Source organism: Mytilus edulis, chromosome 4 (genome assembly GCF_963676685.1).
Source record: "Mytilus edulis chromosome 4, xbMytEdul2.2, whole genome shotgun sequence".
NCBI classification, from domain to species: Eukaryota; Metazoa; Mollusca; class Bivalvia; order Mytilida; family Mytilidae; genus Mytilus; species Mytilus edulis.
In genome coordinates this window covers 42,716,564-42,731,217 of record NC_092347.1, presented here as the reverse complement: position 1 = coordinate 42,731,217, position 14,654 = coordinate 42,716,564, and the positions used below count along the sequence as shown (strand labels likewise).

Sequence of the window (14,654 nt, the reverse complement as noted above, 5' to 3'; positions counted from 1 at the left end):
TTAATTCCTTTTATGTGTATCCATGGCAACATTCTGCATTTATTTACCGTAAAATATTGCAAAAAGAGGGGTGGACATGTCACATATCCCCCCAAAATTTGGATCAAACTAGAATTTCAATGCCTTTGAGTGATACCTTTTTAGAAACTGTTTTCATAAATCTGCCTAATGATCAAATAAAAAATGAGTGTCTTTCGCCTCATTTTTTCGTAAAATCCAATCACAAAGTTCGTGCGATAAAAACATTACAATAAATGCCAGACCAATGTATGGTAGGGACATGCAAATACGGACTGTCATACAGAAAACAGCCTATATTACATACATAACATAATCTTGATGTTCCTATAAACCCAATACAAAGGCTATTTTAATACTCAGCTATCCCAAAATGAATTTTATTGCACTCTAGCTCTCATATTTAAAAAATCCACAGGGGCCAAAATGCGAAACTACACATCTAACTGTGGAGTGCTACCTTCATTTACGTTGATGACGCATATATATATATATATATGTTTTCCTTAAACTTACCAAGCAAGAAGAAAGCCAAAAGGAACTTCATCGCTGTTATTTCTGCTTTAATTGAGATCTGAAAACAAATTAAATGGTTGATTGATAACTAACACAACAACAAATTGCCGTTTAAGAATTTAAAACAATCTGGGGAATAGTTTCAAAAGTGTATATCAAAATAAAGTGATTGATTTAAAAAGTAATAAACAATGAAAATACAACTTAAGATGCAACGTTATTTTCATTTAGGTGTACGTACAATACAATTACCAATATCCTTTAGATTCTAGAAAAAAGTAAAATCACAAAAATACTGAACTCCGAGGAAAACTCAAAACGGAGAGTCCCTAACCAAATGGCAAAATCAAATGATAAAACACATAAAAAAAACACATCAAACGAATGGACAACAACTGTCATATGCCTGACTTGGTACAGACATTTTTCATGTAGAAAATGGTGGATTGAACCTGGTTTTATAGCACTAAACCTCTAATTTATATGACAATCGCACAGCGAATGATAGTAGCCACCACAAGGTTTCTTTGTTGCTTTTGATTCCTTTTATAAATAAAAATACAGGAAAAATCCGATCAGGTTTTTCATCTTTTGCTTCACACAAAACACCCATTGTTTAACATAGAGGAATTACTTTAGAAAAACATATATAACGTCAAAATAAGATTCATAACCTGACAATAGTTATCTAATAAAAAGAAAAGACACTGAGGTTCAAGTACAAGAATGTCTTTAGTTGAATTGTTTTGAATTCGAATGCGGCTTAAACGCTTGTTCTGTTCAGTAAATAACAAAAAATATATATACAGCAGGAATACTCACGTTTTAAGAATTGTTTCTGTTGAATGTGCGTTTCTTGTGGAGTTTTACGTGAACATTTACCTTTATCTTTATAGTATACATGTTACACTCCGGGGGTTTTGATGATACCTCAAATAGCTTACAAATAATTTATTTTAAAATCTATTCAAGCCATCTGCCACAGATATTTTTGCTTGCATCAAATTATTCTTTCCGGGGTGTTTGGTGACTGATGATTATTCTGTTACTTGTAGTTAAATTTAATAACATTAACGGCACAAGGTGTTTTGCACCAGATGGGAGCATTCTGACAATAAATATAAAATATTAGGTCATTGTCAGGAAAATATATTTTTTTTGTATAAGGCTGAGAAAATGGGGAGGGACGAGGTTCTACAGAGCCCTTCAACAGTTTTGCGCCGAGTACAAAAAAGTTTATATTTTTATGACATTGGCCTAATATTGTTTTTATACTGCAACTTAGATTAATACATTAATAGCTTTTTAAATCGTAACACAAATGTCAAACTTATTTTCGTACCTTACTGGACCACTGATTGTTGAGAAAGGGTTCCATGATGAAATTGACATTATACAAAAAATAGCTATGTTACTATATTTAGGAAATAAACACAGGTAGTTGCAGTATGCATGCCTCTTCGGTACCTAAGTGCCAAGTACTAGACTGTTGATATATAATATCGGGGACTTTCAGTGGACCTATCTTATACATATATTGTAGCAGCTTGTAGACCTGAAATTAAGTATACAACTTGTTTTGCACTAATTTTTTATTTTTTTTTTGCTTTTTTTTTTTAATGTGTACACATTTTCATCGGATAATATCCGGAACAAAAAAGGAGTAGGTCCGGTAAGGACCGATTTTGGCCTCAAATTTCAGGTTCATCTGACGAAAGATTTTGACCACTTTTTAAACACTTAAGTGTCTATTTTATTTGAATTAATTAGTTTATGTGAAAGATTTTAACAGATTTAGTCATTAAAAACGATCCGATTCAAGCTCAAATATGAAAAATCTACCTAATATGCCGAAAAATGTCACTTTTCAGATGGTTTTTGGTAAAAATGAAAGTGGCCGCATCCGTGTTCATCCTCAACCTTTATATATGTTATGTATTTTCATAAAATACAACTTACATTTCAATATTAAGGATGAACACGAATGCGGCCACTTTCGTTTTACACGAAAACCGTCTAAAATTTAACTAAAATGCTAGAATTATGAGGATTCAGTCAGTAATTTAGCATGATTTAATTGTGCTAGTACCGGATATATGTGCATTGTTTTGTCAAAAACAGCCCATATTTATGTAGCAGAAGCATTCTACTGTCCAATAAATAACTACAGGTTTACATTTTAACAATTTTGTAAAACTGCTATATTTTGGGGCCAAAAAGGGGTCTTACTGAACCTACTCCTTTAATCGAGTTACATCTGAAAATAAGCATTACTATGAAAGACATTGTTTATATTGAATGCTTGTTTGGTGGAGTTTTTACAAGTGTTAAATACTTTTTAATGTAGAGTACATGTAACACTCTAGGGGTTTTGATGGTATCTCTAATAATACACAACTAATTATTCTAAATTCCAGTCAAGCCATCTGTTACTACTTGTATTTGACTATTTTAGAATTTTGTAGAATTTTAATACATAAAATGTTGGCAACAAAGGTGAGCTAGTATGTTTGTATCTCAAATTTAGTATATATATAGCTTCACTTTTCAAGACTTAAATTTGGTTGTTTATTTAAAGGTTTTTTCCCTTTTGTACTCAGATATTGCCAAAGTCAATTTTAAAATCAGTACCAAGTAGGTATATATTTTTTTATAGCTGGCAAATTCAGTTTTATCCTGATCGGGTAAACATTGAGATATTAGGAGGTAAAGCAATGAAACAACATTAATAAAACAAAATTATTTAAAAGAAATACCCTGACTAGTGAAGGATTACATAACTGGTAAACTTTTTATGTTCTGCAAAACTTAAGACAAGATATTATCTTTAATAAAACGGGATACGTATATTTATCACATATTTGTAATGAATACCTTCGGTTTGGCATAAGCAATAACCTCAAAATTAAAGAGATATTGATATTGTGCCCTGATTCCAAATGACATGACGTCATTGCGTCCTTAACGACAACGGCGAGCAATGACGGTGTTGTAATTGAACTTTTTTCTCCTCTCTGCAAAACTTAAACTATATGTGATAAATAGATTATAACATGTCTTTTCCATATTGGCCCTGGTATCATCCCTCGACCCATATCGGCCCTCGGCTAAAGCCTCGAGGCCGATATGGGAGTCTCGGGATGATACCAGGGCCAATATGGAAAAGGGCATGTTATAATCTATACATATTAGATCCAACTATGCGGAAAAACTCAGCTTTAATCAAATATAATAAACATATCTAAAATATCAGTGATAAGTCATTCGAAAAATATTAATTAAACAATCTTGATACAAAAAGAACAACAAAAAAAAGAAAGAAAAAAGGAGGGGTCATGCCAAAACAGCATGTGCAATCAATTTGTCTTTATGTAATCATACATTTTTCTAATCATTCGTTCGGAAATGTTGATCATGTTGCAGGAGATTCTTATTTTTGCCCTTTTATTGCATACTATGTGGAATGATTTTGCTCGCTGTTGAAGATGGTACGGTCTTGTTTTGCTTACTATACTAGTATACGGTATGCGTAATTGTTGAAAGCGTTCAATGATCTGTTGTTGTTTACATCATTGTTTTTTGGTCTTTGGTTGATTCGTTGGTTCAAATGCTGTCTCACTGACAATCGTATTACATCTCTAAGATTCCATAAACAGTAACACAATCGTTCTTTTTTTCAAAATTTTATTAGATTAATTAAAATTAAAAAGGTTTATGTACAATTCAAACATTCGTTTGGCTTATAATTAATTTTTTTTCAAATTCAAACTACCAATATTTTTTCTTCAAGTTCAATCTCGTGAATGCATTCAGCAATAATTTTCTCGATCATAGGCACTACAACTGCATCTTCTTGTTCTTTCTTTTCTGTGTTTTCGTGCTTGTCGTTTTCCTGTGCTACAACACATGGATTATCTCCCTGTTCTCTATAATCGTCCGAACAATCGGTTACTTCAGTTGTTGGAAAAGCTTTATGTACTGATGTCACACCTTTTGTTGATGTTGTTGTTGCATCTTCTGATGTCAGGAAATAAAACCCCCATGTCTTTCTTCTAAAGAATGCATTTTGTCTGACCCATCCAAAACCAACATTGCCTTCCATTAAAGACAACTTTAATTTGACTTGGTAACCTGTTGTAATAAAATTAAACATAAGATGCATTCTACAAACTAAAATATATTCATATATTGACTAATTAAAGTAATTAAGAGTTATTTAATTGGCAATCATGCCATATCTCCTTATTCTACCACACAGGCACATCTCCTTCAAAATATATATAACACATCTTCTTATTTATTTACCAAACCTTCTTAATCTTACATGATTTATAATTTGGCAATTTATCTAAAAGAAGGAAAACTTACGTTTCCAAACTCTTGGTTCTGCATTTTGACTTAAAAAAGATTTTGGTTTTTAATCGCGTATTCTTCTGTATGAAGAGTCAAGATACTAGTATAATAGGGAATTTGTGTGATCAGAACAATTCATTCTCAGTTTAAAAAAAAATTTATTTTGAAAATTGATTTAACAATTCGTTTTTGTTCGGAATGTAATTCAAAATCGGTCGGTTGGAGCATTCCATCCTGATAGTAAATACTTAACAAACCTGTTTTGATGTTGATGATTCCTCTGCTTTTTTCATCACGTGTAACTGGATTTGTTCGAATTCCACCATTTATGGGGAAGAAACAGCCTTCTAAAATAATTATTAAAATAAAATATTAAATAATTGAATCTAAATTGTATTAAGAATGTTTACTCTCTTTGAACAGCTTGAATATCAATCTAGCTGTGGAAAACAACAAACATATACTGTAAATGTCCATATGCAGCTATTCAGAAACGACAGTTCGAAAGAGTTACTTACAATTTAACAAATAAATAAAATATGAATAAAAGCAAAACCATAAATATTGTAAATATACAAGAAAGAAGATTTACCTTTACAACTCTCCGTTTTTTCAAACAAAGATTTTTTCTCAGTCTTTAAGTTTCTAAAATAATTTCCATTTTTCATTCCTAGTACTTCAAAATCACACTTCTTGTAGTATATCTCGGCTAACTTTTCGTCGGATCCAGTGGCTTGGATAAAATCCTACAAAGCAAATCTTGCATATTATCTTTCATTAAAAATATGAAAACTGCATGATGATAATTTGATGTGTTTCTGTACAACACGTTATCTAAATAGTCATTGTTAACAATTACCAAAAAAATCTTAAATTTAAACACTGTGCTTCATGTAAGAAATTCATACACCTAATCTCCGATAAATATCATAACAGTGGCGGATCCAGAAGTTTATGTTAAAAGGGCGTGGGGAGGGGTCCATTCATGCTTCAGTGATTCCCTATATAATCAACCAATTTTTCCCACAAAAGAGAGGATCGAGCCTCCGGCCCCTGGACCCGCCTAAAAAAATTACGGACGTTATTGAATTTACTTTGTATCTGTGTGAATGATAATGTTTAAGTAAACATATAAGTAATTCGAGGTTGCACTTGAAGTATACAAACCTCAGGTACTGGTGTGTTGTAGGTGGCTGCTGTTATCTCATAGATCTTCTCAACGATGCCATCAATGTTAACTGCTGTTAGTTGTTGATCAACCAAGTTAAATCTGAAAAAAAATCATCGCATAAGATCAAATTCATCTACATTTCCACGCATGAAACCGGAGGTCTTACTGATTCTATTGTACTTTTTAAATTTATGTCAATCAACATTGTAGAGTCAGTGACCTGATATTTTTAACGGTTCATCGAAATCATCGAGTTGAGACATTGGTTCATTGGGCAATACATTCAAAAACTATTAAACAACATATTTACGCATATTTATATAGATCAATATAAGATATGTTCTACCACTGTCACATACTATTCTAGAGGAAATTATCTCAAAAACAATGCAAGTTCATACCCGTCTTGTTCCTTTGCCATGTATACAGCCTGTATCATGTCACTGTAGGCATGGATTAAGCTTTCTTTCATGACAGATGACAACTTTTCTCGGATGGCAGCCACTTTCTATAAGAAAATAATAAGTTTGAAAATGTGTGTTTTTGCAAACAAAAAAATGATAAATATAACCTGATAGTAACTATAACGAACTCAAAAGGGATTACAACAAACAGTTGGTTAGGTGCCTTCCTCTGGCCAAAAATGTGCATTGTCTGCTGCAGCTCCATTCATTATTGACATTTGTATTAAATTGCTTTTATCTCTCCCCCCCCCCCGGGCCCCTCTTCGATAATACTGGTACCGACATTGGGATAACAGGGACGAATTTATCCTAGAGTCAAAACGAGTCAATGTTTTCAAAAGGTTTACTAACGATTCTGCTTTCGCCTTTGAAGTTGGATTAGTTGCTAGTGACTATAAAATTTTATTTTCTCATCTTTTACAAGTAGTTGGTAAACATTTCTACAAATGCAGGACCAACAAATTTTAAATGGGAACACCAAATTCGTTGTCTTGTGTTCATTATGACAACCTGACTTAATTAATAGGATTTCCATCAACGTCATTAAAAATAGAGAAAAATATAATAATCTGTGAACAGAAAATTGATGGACATAGTTTACAGCAAATTAAACACATTTTACCTGCAAAATAACTGTCCTGAGTTTCTTCTCATCCTCCATTTTTTCTTGGAAGCAAACCAGTATAGCCCCGTAACGTTTTGCTGCTTCACTCTGTTTTAACACTAGACTATCATATTTGGTTTTAAGGCTACTGGAAACATCTTGTCCTTCATCTATGTTTTTCTTTAAGAAAGTGTCAAATCTATTGTTCCTGTGTTTCAGGCGTTTTTCCCAAGACCAACAATCCTTGAAGGAATCAAAATTAAACACTGTACATAAGTTTAAGAAATAAAGGGTTTTAACCAAATATTAACTACATGCATATTTAAGATCATTGAAATCCCAAATTAATTCCAAGTCGTTTTGATGACGTCATCATGAGGACTTTTTTCCACAATATTTCTCTTTATGATACATTTAAAAATTTCCGATCAAGATTCCTCAATACCGTGTTTAAGTCCAACTTTTAAAGGGGAGTAAGTTAAATGATGGCAACTTAATTAAACACTATAAATGTAATTAATTTAATGTTTTATATAAATGATCGAATGTTTAATTATTATTATCGTACTATGTGCAGTCTTGTGTTTTCTTTTCCTTTCCTTTATTTTATTTTATTAACATGTAAAAATCTTATAACTTACTTTCTGTAAATCCCTGAGTCCCTCCAGACATATGATATGACTCCTTATTTTACGACTCACTTCTTTCTCCATTTTTATAACATCTTGACAAATACTAGAATCAAATCTGAAAGAAGAATGCAATGCGGGTTAAAATAGCTTAGTGATTTCAATGATATTTTGCGATCTGTATCTAAAGACTTTGTATTTCTCTTGAATGTGTTGTTGAAACAAAGTTCTTACAACATTTAAGCTAGCTTATATTTAACATTGAATAATATACAATCACACACGTTAACGATATACTATTTGTGATTGTATATTCATCTTATACATGTACTCACGTCACGTCAAAGTTTGGAATCTTTTCGTTCATGACAGCAATTTCTGGTGCCTTACAGTGTAGAAGAAAGGCGGTGTTACAAAGTGGCACCAAAAAGTCCTTCATTTCAACCATACCTGTCAAATTATAATATGAAATATACATAAACAAGCTATAAATAATCCAGACTCCATGCAAAATATATGAAATAATTTTATATAGACTACATATTCAATTATAGCAATGTTCTGTTTCTTTTTCTTAAAGACTTTATCTTTAATTTTTTATACAATAAACTGAACAAGTGTGGACACATATCAGTGTGGATAGTATGTTTATACAATCAAAGATTAGAAATCATCCACAAATCAAATATGAGCATACAAATCAATATATAATTCAAGAGATTCCAAACTTAAGACGGACCATTTCTTTAGTACTACAAACGGTTTTTAGCCATAAAGGCTCATAAAGGTTAAAGGATGCGGGAATTTCTCGCTGTATTGAAGACCTATTGGCGACCTTCTGCTGTTGTCTGTTCTATGGTCGGGTATTTGTCTCTTTGACACGTTTCCCATTTTAATTCTCAATTTTATCACCACTTACACTTTTTTAGGGGTCACATTTCGAATTCATTATGTTTGAATTATTTCAAAGATATATGCTCAAAGGTAAAAAAAAACTTATTAGATTCGAAACAATATATTTGTAACATTACAATGATAAACAAGAATACCGAAATTGTCATTTTCCTGGGAATATGCCATTCTCTTCGCTACATATATTGGTGCTGGCATTCCATTTACTGTAAATGCTTCCGTTGCATATTCTTTCAAAAGCCTAGAGTACCATTTATACTGGTCAATTCTAAACGAAAACAATTATTATAATCAATAATTGGTAATAAATAAAATAAAGTTATACGGTAGATTAATCGGGGTTTTTATCATAAGCTGTATAACTATCAATGATATATTTTTTTTTATTTTCGAGTAAAACATTATTATCTTGTCTGAAGCCTCTGATAAATTTTACTTCGAAAACCATGCCAAACTACGTTATTTTTTATCGCCTTTACTCTTTGAAGAATAGTTAATTAAAACACAAACTTATACAGTAAATATCCACAAATTAATGGTAACTAAATACATACCTAATAAACTGCTTCAAGATTAAGTCAAGTCTTGAAATTGAAATACTCTCCATCTTTAAGAATAGTTGATTTTTTTAATATTTTTTAAGTACCACTATAAGCGTTCTCTTTACTACTAAAGCGACAACTCTACTGAACGTCGCCAAGGTACCTCAGCTGAACAACGTCACAATGTTGCGACTGCAACGTTGACATTCGGATGTTGTTTGTTGTCTCTTTGACTTTTTCGATTTCTTCCATTAACTTTTTCCACTGAATAAATGGTCCATGCATGAGCACGAACAATAATATTAGACGAATATGTATTTATATCTGACACATATGGATGATTGAAGCGCAAAATTTAACTTATTTAGCAATTGTTTAATTGATAGCTATGATTTATCAGTTATCATACCCAATAGAAAAGAAATATTTGGCGTATTAATTAAATGCGTTGCATTTATGTTTATTTTTTTAAAGGGAAAAAAGAAAAATAATGACTTTTCAACAAAAAAATATTGGAAAAGTAAGACCCTGCGTATCCCTTATCAAAATCAAGTTTCAAGTTTTTTATTTCTCAAAGACCCCAACAGGGGTATGTGAACAATAACACAAATACCAAATAAGTATTCATAATATAACAACATAACAAAGTATCAAAGTAATGCAGTGAACATAATAAATATTCAGTAACACTATATACATTTGAAAAAGTAATGCGTTTAAAGGAAGACAGTAAACTTCAAATGGACATATACATGGTTGAAACAATATTCAGTTTAATTAACAATAGCTAGTACAATTTTACAAAATTTTGCAATTTTAAGAACAACATTGTAAGAGTCAGAATTAAACAACAGTTGACTCATAAAATTTGTCAGTATTATGGTTGGTAATAAGATTACAAGGTAATAAAGATTGTCTTTCATTATTGAAAAAAGTACAATTAAATAAATAATGATATTCATCCCCTAGTTGGTTTTTATTACATATGTCACAAATTCTGTCGTTACGTTCTATGCCCCAAAAGCGACCCCTTTCAATAGGGAGTCGATGATTAAGACATCTAAAATTGCATTAGGCTTTTTTCAAATCATCTGGTAAATTAAGTAAATAATATTCTAAACCATGATTATATTTAAAAATTCTATAGTTAAGACATTTTGGTGAGTTAAAAATAGTTGTACCCCAATTCTGCTTAAGGATGTTTGCTACTCTGTTAAAAAATAACAAGCTTTTTAAAAGACTATTATGAATTGATAGAATATTAATAAAGAAACCAAAAAAGAAGAAAAAATTGGAGGGTTCGTGTGCTCGTTTTCAAGATATAAGTCATTGAAAATTTGGCGGGAAACAATTCTCTCTAGATTTTTCATTTATTTAACCTTATTTGTTTCAAAAACAATGAAAAAATAACAAGAATTTTATAATTTTTTTAAATATGGCTTTTTAAACTTTATGTTATAAAAATATGAAAAGAAAAGTAGGGGTTAGTGGGCAAATTTTTTTTAATGGCAATACATGGATAAAACCAGAGGATTCCGAAAATCTGGCAAAAAATCAAAAAAATCGAGGAGCAAACATTCTTAAATTGATCACACAATCTCTGTTTAACAAGTTTTGATAAATTTATACATTTTTGGTACATTTTGTGTAATCCAATATTCAGAAAACCACAATCATTCAAGATATTTCCAGTACATGTTATCCACTTTAAAGAATGGAAAAAATCTTTCTTATGCATATTAAACAACAATGTGTACAACATAGCAGATATCTTGTCTTGTGTATTACATATATGATCCTTTTCCACATACCTATCATTCTGTTCTTTACAAATATGTCAGTAGGATATCTACCTAGTTCTCCATATAAAATACAATTAGGAGTAAATGTTTTAACACCAAGTATAATTTTGTAAAATTGTAAAAAACAAAGATTCAACAGCAGCATTATTCTCATAACCACACACTTCACAACCATAAAGAAGTGATCTACATTTTCTCAACATACTATACATTGCTTTTCTACCCTGATCCAACAATTTAGTTCTATTTTTTGAAAAAGATCCATTTGACATAAAAATTATACCTAAATACACAAAGTCATCTACAACATTTAAAATTTCACCATTTAAAGTAAATACAGGTTTGTCAATTATTTTACGTTTATCAAGTATAACAACTTTTGTCTTTGAAGCATTAATTTCTAAATTCCATGTATTACAATACAAGTTCATCGCGTCAAGAGCAGCTTGTAATTCTACCTTTGATTCAGCTAAAACAACTGTGTCATCAGCATATAACAACAAGTATAATCTTAAATAAACAGAAATTTCATCAGTATCAAGTACTAGGTGATTTGCTTCACATACATCAGATAGACCACAACAAACTTTGGAAATAAACTCTACCAGGTCATTTATAAACAGTGAAAAAAAGTACAGGAGACATATTTTCGCCTTGGCTAACACCAATATTACTTTGAAAATATTCAGATAACTTTGAACCTTGCCTAACACAGGATTAAGCATTTTCATACATAGCATGTATAATAACAAACATATTTCCATCAACACAGTTTTGCAACAATTAACAGAGTCAAATGCCTAACGGTAATAAACAAATGCAAAATACAATGGTTTTTTACGATACAAATATAGCTCAACTAAGCATTGAAAATTAAAAATGTGATCATAAGTACCATAATTTTTCCTAAAACCTGCCTGTTCTTCAGAGAGAACATTCATATTTTCAAAATAGAAAGTTATCAAATTCGAATTTTCGCCTCCTTCTTGAAGAGTCATTTGGCACTACTTATGACTACAACTTATTAAACCCTCTGTACAAATCTTAGTTTCAGTTATTGCCGATCATTGTCCTGTAGGAAATTGGATAAAAGTCAATGGAATGTGCTATTTATAATTTAGTACTCAGAAACTAAAATGGAAAGAGGCAACAGATGAATGTCATCAATACGGACAGTCTGTAACGTCATTACAGTTCTATTCCAAACAAGATAAGGTATGTATGTGTTCCAGACCATATGAGTATTTGAACCGTACGCGTTCGGTCTGGACCGCATGCGTACGGTCTTTTTCAAAATACTCATACGGTCGGACCGTGCGCGTACGGTCTGACTAATATTAAGAAGTTGGTCAAGTTTATTAGATACAAATGCGTATAACAGATCAACATAACTTCACTATCAAATTAATATAAAAAAAGTTCAATTGTAATTGAAATAAAAACTTTATATTTTAACTATTTGATAAATTCAGGCTAACTAAATCTGTTTATCTCTTGTATTTAGCATGTCGATCAGTAATACATTAATTGAATTATGATCACTGAAATTGAAGATATCGGAAGTTAACATAATGTGGGAGGACAATTGTTTTAGAATTTTTTTTTAAATGCAAATGCAAAGGAACATGCATGAACATGTAAATGTAAAAAAATAAAAAAGTTACTTGTGGTAGCAAGTCACCTTGGGCGAGAGTACCAAAATAGGATTCAGATATACAATAAAACAAATATTTAATTTCAGTTGTTCGTTTGTTCATTTTATCCATCTAATTGTAATAATAACAATTTGTAAAACTAAAAACAAAGATTGTTATAAACGTTTGTTTGAATACTCATAATATGGACTGGAACATATGCATGAAATAGGATAGCACGTTTTGCAATTCTAATGTTCAAATCTATGCAGAGAATGATGAGAATAGAGGGTAGCCAGTTTTTGTTTTAGATGTCGTTGTTGTGTATCCTTCGATAATTAGTATTGCGGTAACGAATATTACCATCCACATTTATTCAAAGTAAAGGCAAAGCATCAATTGTATGATATCTTTTCATTTCATCAACATTATTTTGACATCTTCTTCCTTAAATGTGCTAAGTTAATTAGGAGAACGTGATCGTATATGTTAATGTAATGTTTAACGGTCAAGCAGTTCCGATATGACGACACTTTGTAAGTCTTCTTCTTAATTGTGGTATTTCTTGCGAAAGTATCTTGTACTAAGAAAAGGGAAAAGCGCTCAATGGCTTTAGTTTTATCAACTGGACGCTTTACAATAAATTAAGCAAGAAGTACTCGATTATGACAAACAGGAAACAATAATGTTAATACCCACAATTAAAAGTAATAAATCGACCAAACAGACAAATCAAGGGAGCAAACAAAAATGAATGTCATATCTGGAATTGCAGAAGGAGCGGAACTGGGTACATCGACAGGTTAATCGTGTCCTTATATTCACAAATCATCCGCCATGCGACACCACACTCAAAATTTATAAATAGGGAAGCTTGCCTTTTTTGATGCGACTGTCGTACAAGTGAGAGGTTTAGCACTACAAAAACAGGTTCTATCAACCTTTGAAAATGCCTGTACCAAGTCAGGAATATGACAGTTGTTGTCCATTCGTTTGATGTGTTTTATCATTTGATTTTGCCATTTGATTTTGCCATTTGATTAGGAACTTTCCGTTTTGAATTTTCCTCGGAGTTCAGTATTTTCGTGATTTTACTTTTTAGTGATTTTCGTATAGTATGAACATGCACGAGCGTTACGCATAGGTGAATGTATGTAAACGCTTCACAATGGAGCATAGGATAGGGTATGTTATGGGTGAGAAAAGGAAAGTTTACAATTTGAAAATCGAAATATTCAATTTTCTCATAAATTCTAGCTAGAAATTGTCGATTTATGTCAATATCGCGGAAAGGATAAAGATGTGAAGAGAAGTGTTAGACTCTCTGTGCCATTAATTCATATTTAACCAAGTATATTTTCATTTCTTAATAAATTTTAGAAAAGTAATCTTAAAGAATGTTTCAGATTATCTAAATTGAATTGGAACAAAGTTCATGTTTTCAAAGCCATGCTATGCTTGATACTATCAAATTATACAATAGTATAGTAATAATTACCATGTCACCGGGCATGTCGTACCATCAAATCATTTGTGTACTTCTACTATTGTACCGTTGTATTTGGACTGTAAAACCGTACTATAGTATAAAACTGTACAGTGTTTAACAGTATGCCCAATTGTACTATTGCTCATTACATGTAGAATAATATCCACATTTATGACACTGATAACAGGCAAATTGACAAATTGACGTAGTATGTAATAGTTCACCAGAAATATACGTTATGACTATAGTTGTAAACAATTATACAATCAAGTCAATCGGATGTCTGAAAGTAATTCAGCTAAAGGTTATAGTATGTTTTTACTAAGAGTTGTGTTTGTTTAGTTTTTGGCGATAAAAATTGGTTCTCCTTCGGTTAGTTTTGTTCTTTCTTCTGTGTGTTTATAAACGAGAAGATTTTTTTCTTTCAAATCAAAAAAGATTACTAGTATCAGTTTTTGAAATTTTATTCATAATTACATAATACAAGTAATCTTTTTCATAAAAAGGTTCATCTTCAGTG

General features: G+C 31.2%; 1 protein-coding gene across 2 annotated transcripts; it reads right to left on the bottom strand.

The window, feature by feature from the left end:
- Window positions 1-4,201: 4,201 nt before the first annotated feature.
- On the bottom strand, window positions 4,202-9,357 carry LOC139519704 (uncharacterized). Of its 2 annotated transcripts, XM_071311931.1 has the most exons (10): window positions 9,222-9,357; window positions 8,805-8,935; window positions 8,091-8,205; window positions 7,768-7,873; window positions 7,145-7,369; window positions 6,460-6,566; window positions 6,055-6,157; window positions 5,480-5,633; window positions 5,145-5,234; window positions 4,202-4,665 (listed from the first exon to the last, which is right to left on the bottom strand). In XM_071311931.1, the coding sequence occupies exons 1-10, from the start codon at window positions 9,272-9,274 to the stop codon at window positions 4,298-4,300; spliced, it is 1,452 nt and encodes a 483-aa protein (XP_071168032.1). In that variant the 5' UTR covers window positions 9,275-9,357; the 3' UTR covers window positions 4,202-4,297. The 2 variants fall into 2 exon arrangements, with proteins under 2 accessions (XP_071168032.1, XP_071168033.1); XM_071311932.1 differs by lacking the exon at window positions 5,145-5,234.
- Between the last annotated feature and the right edge of the window lie 5,297 nt (window positions 9,358-14,654).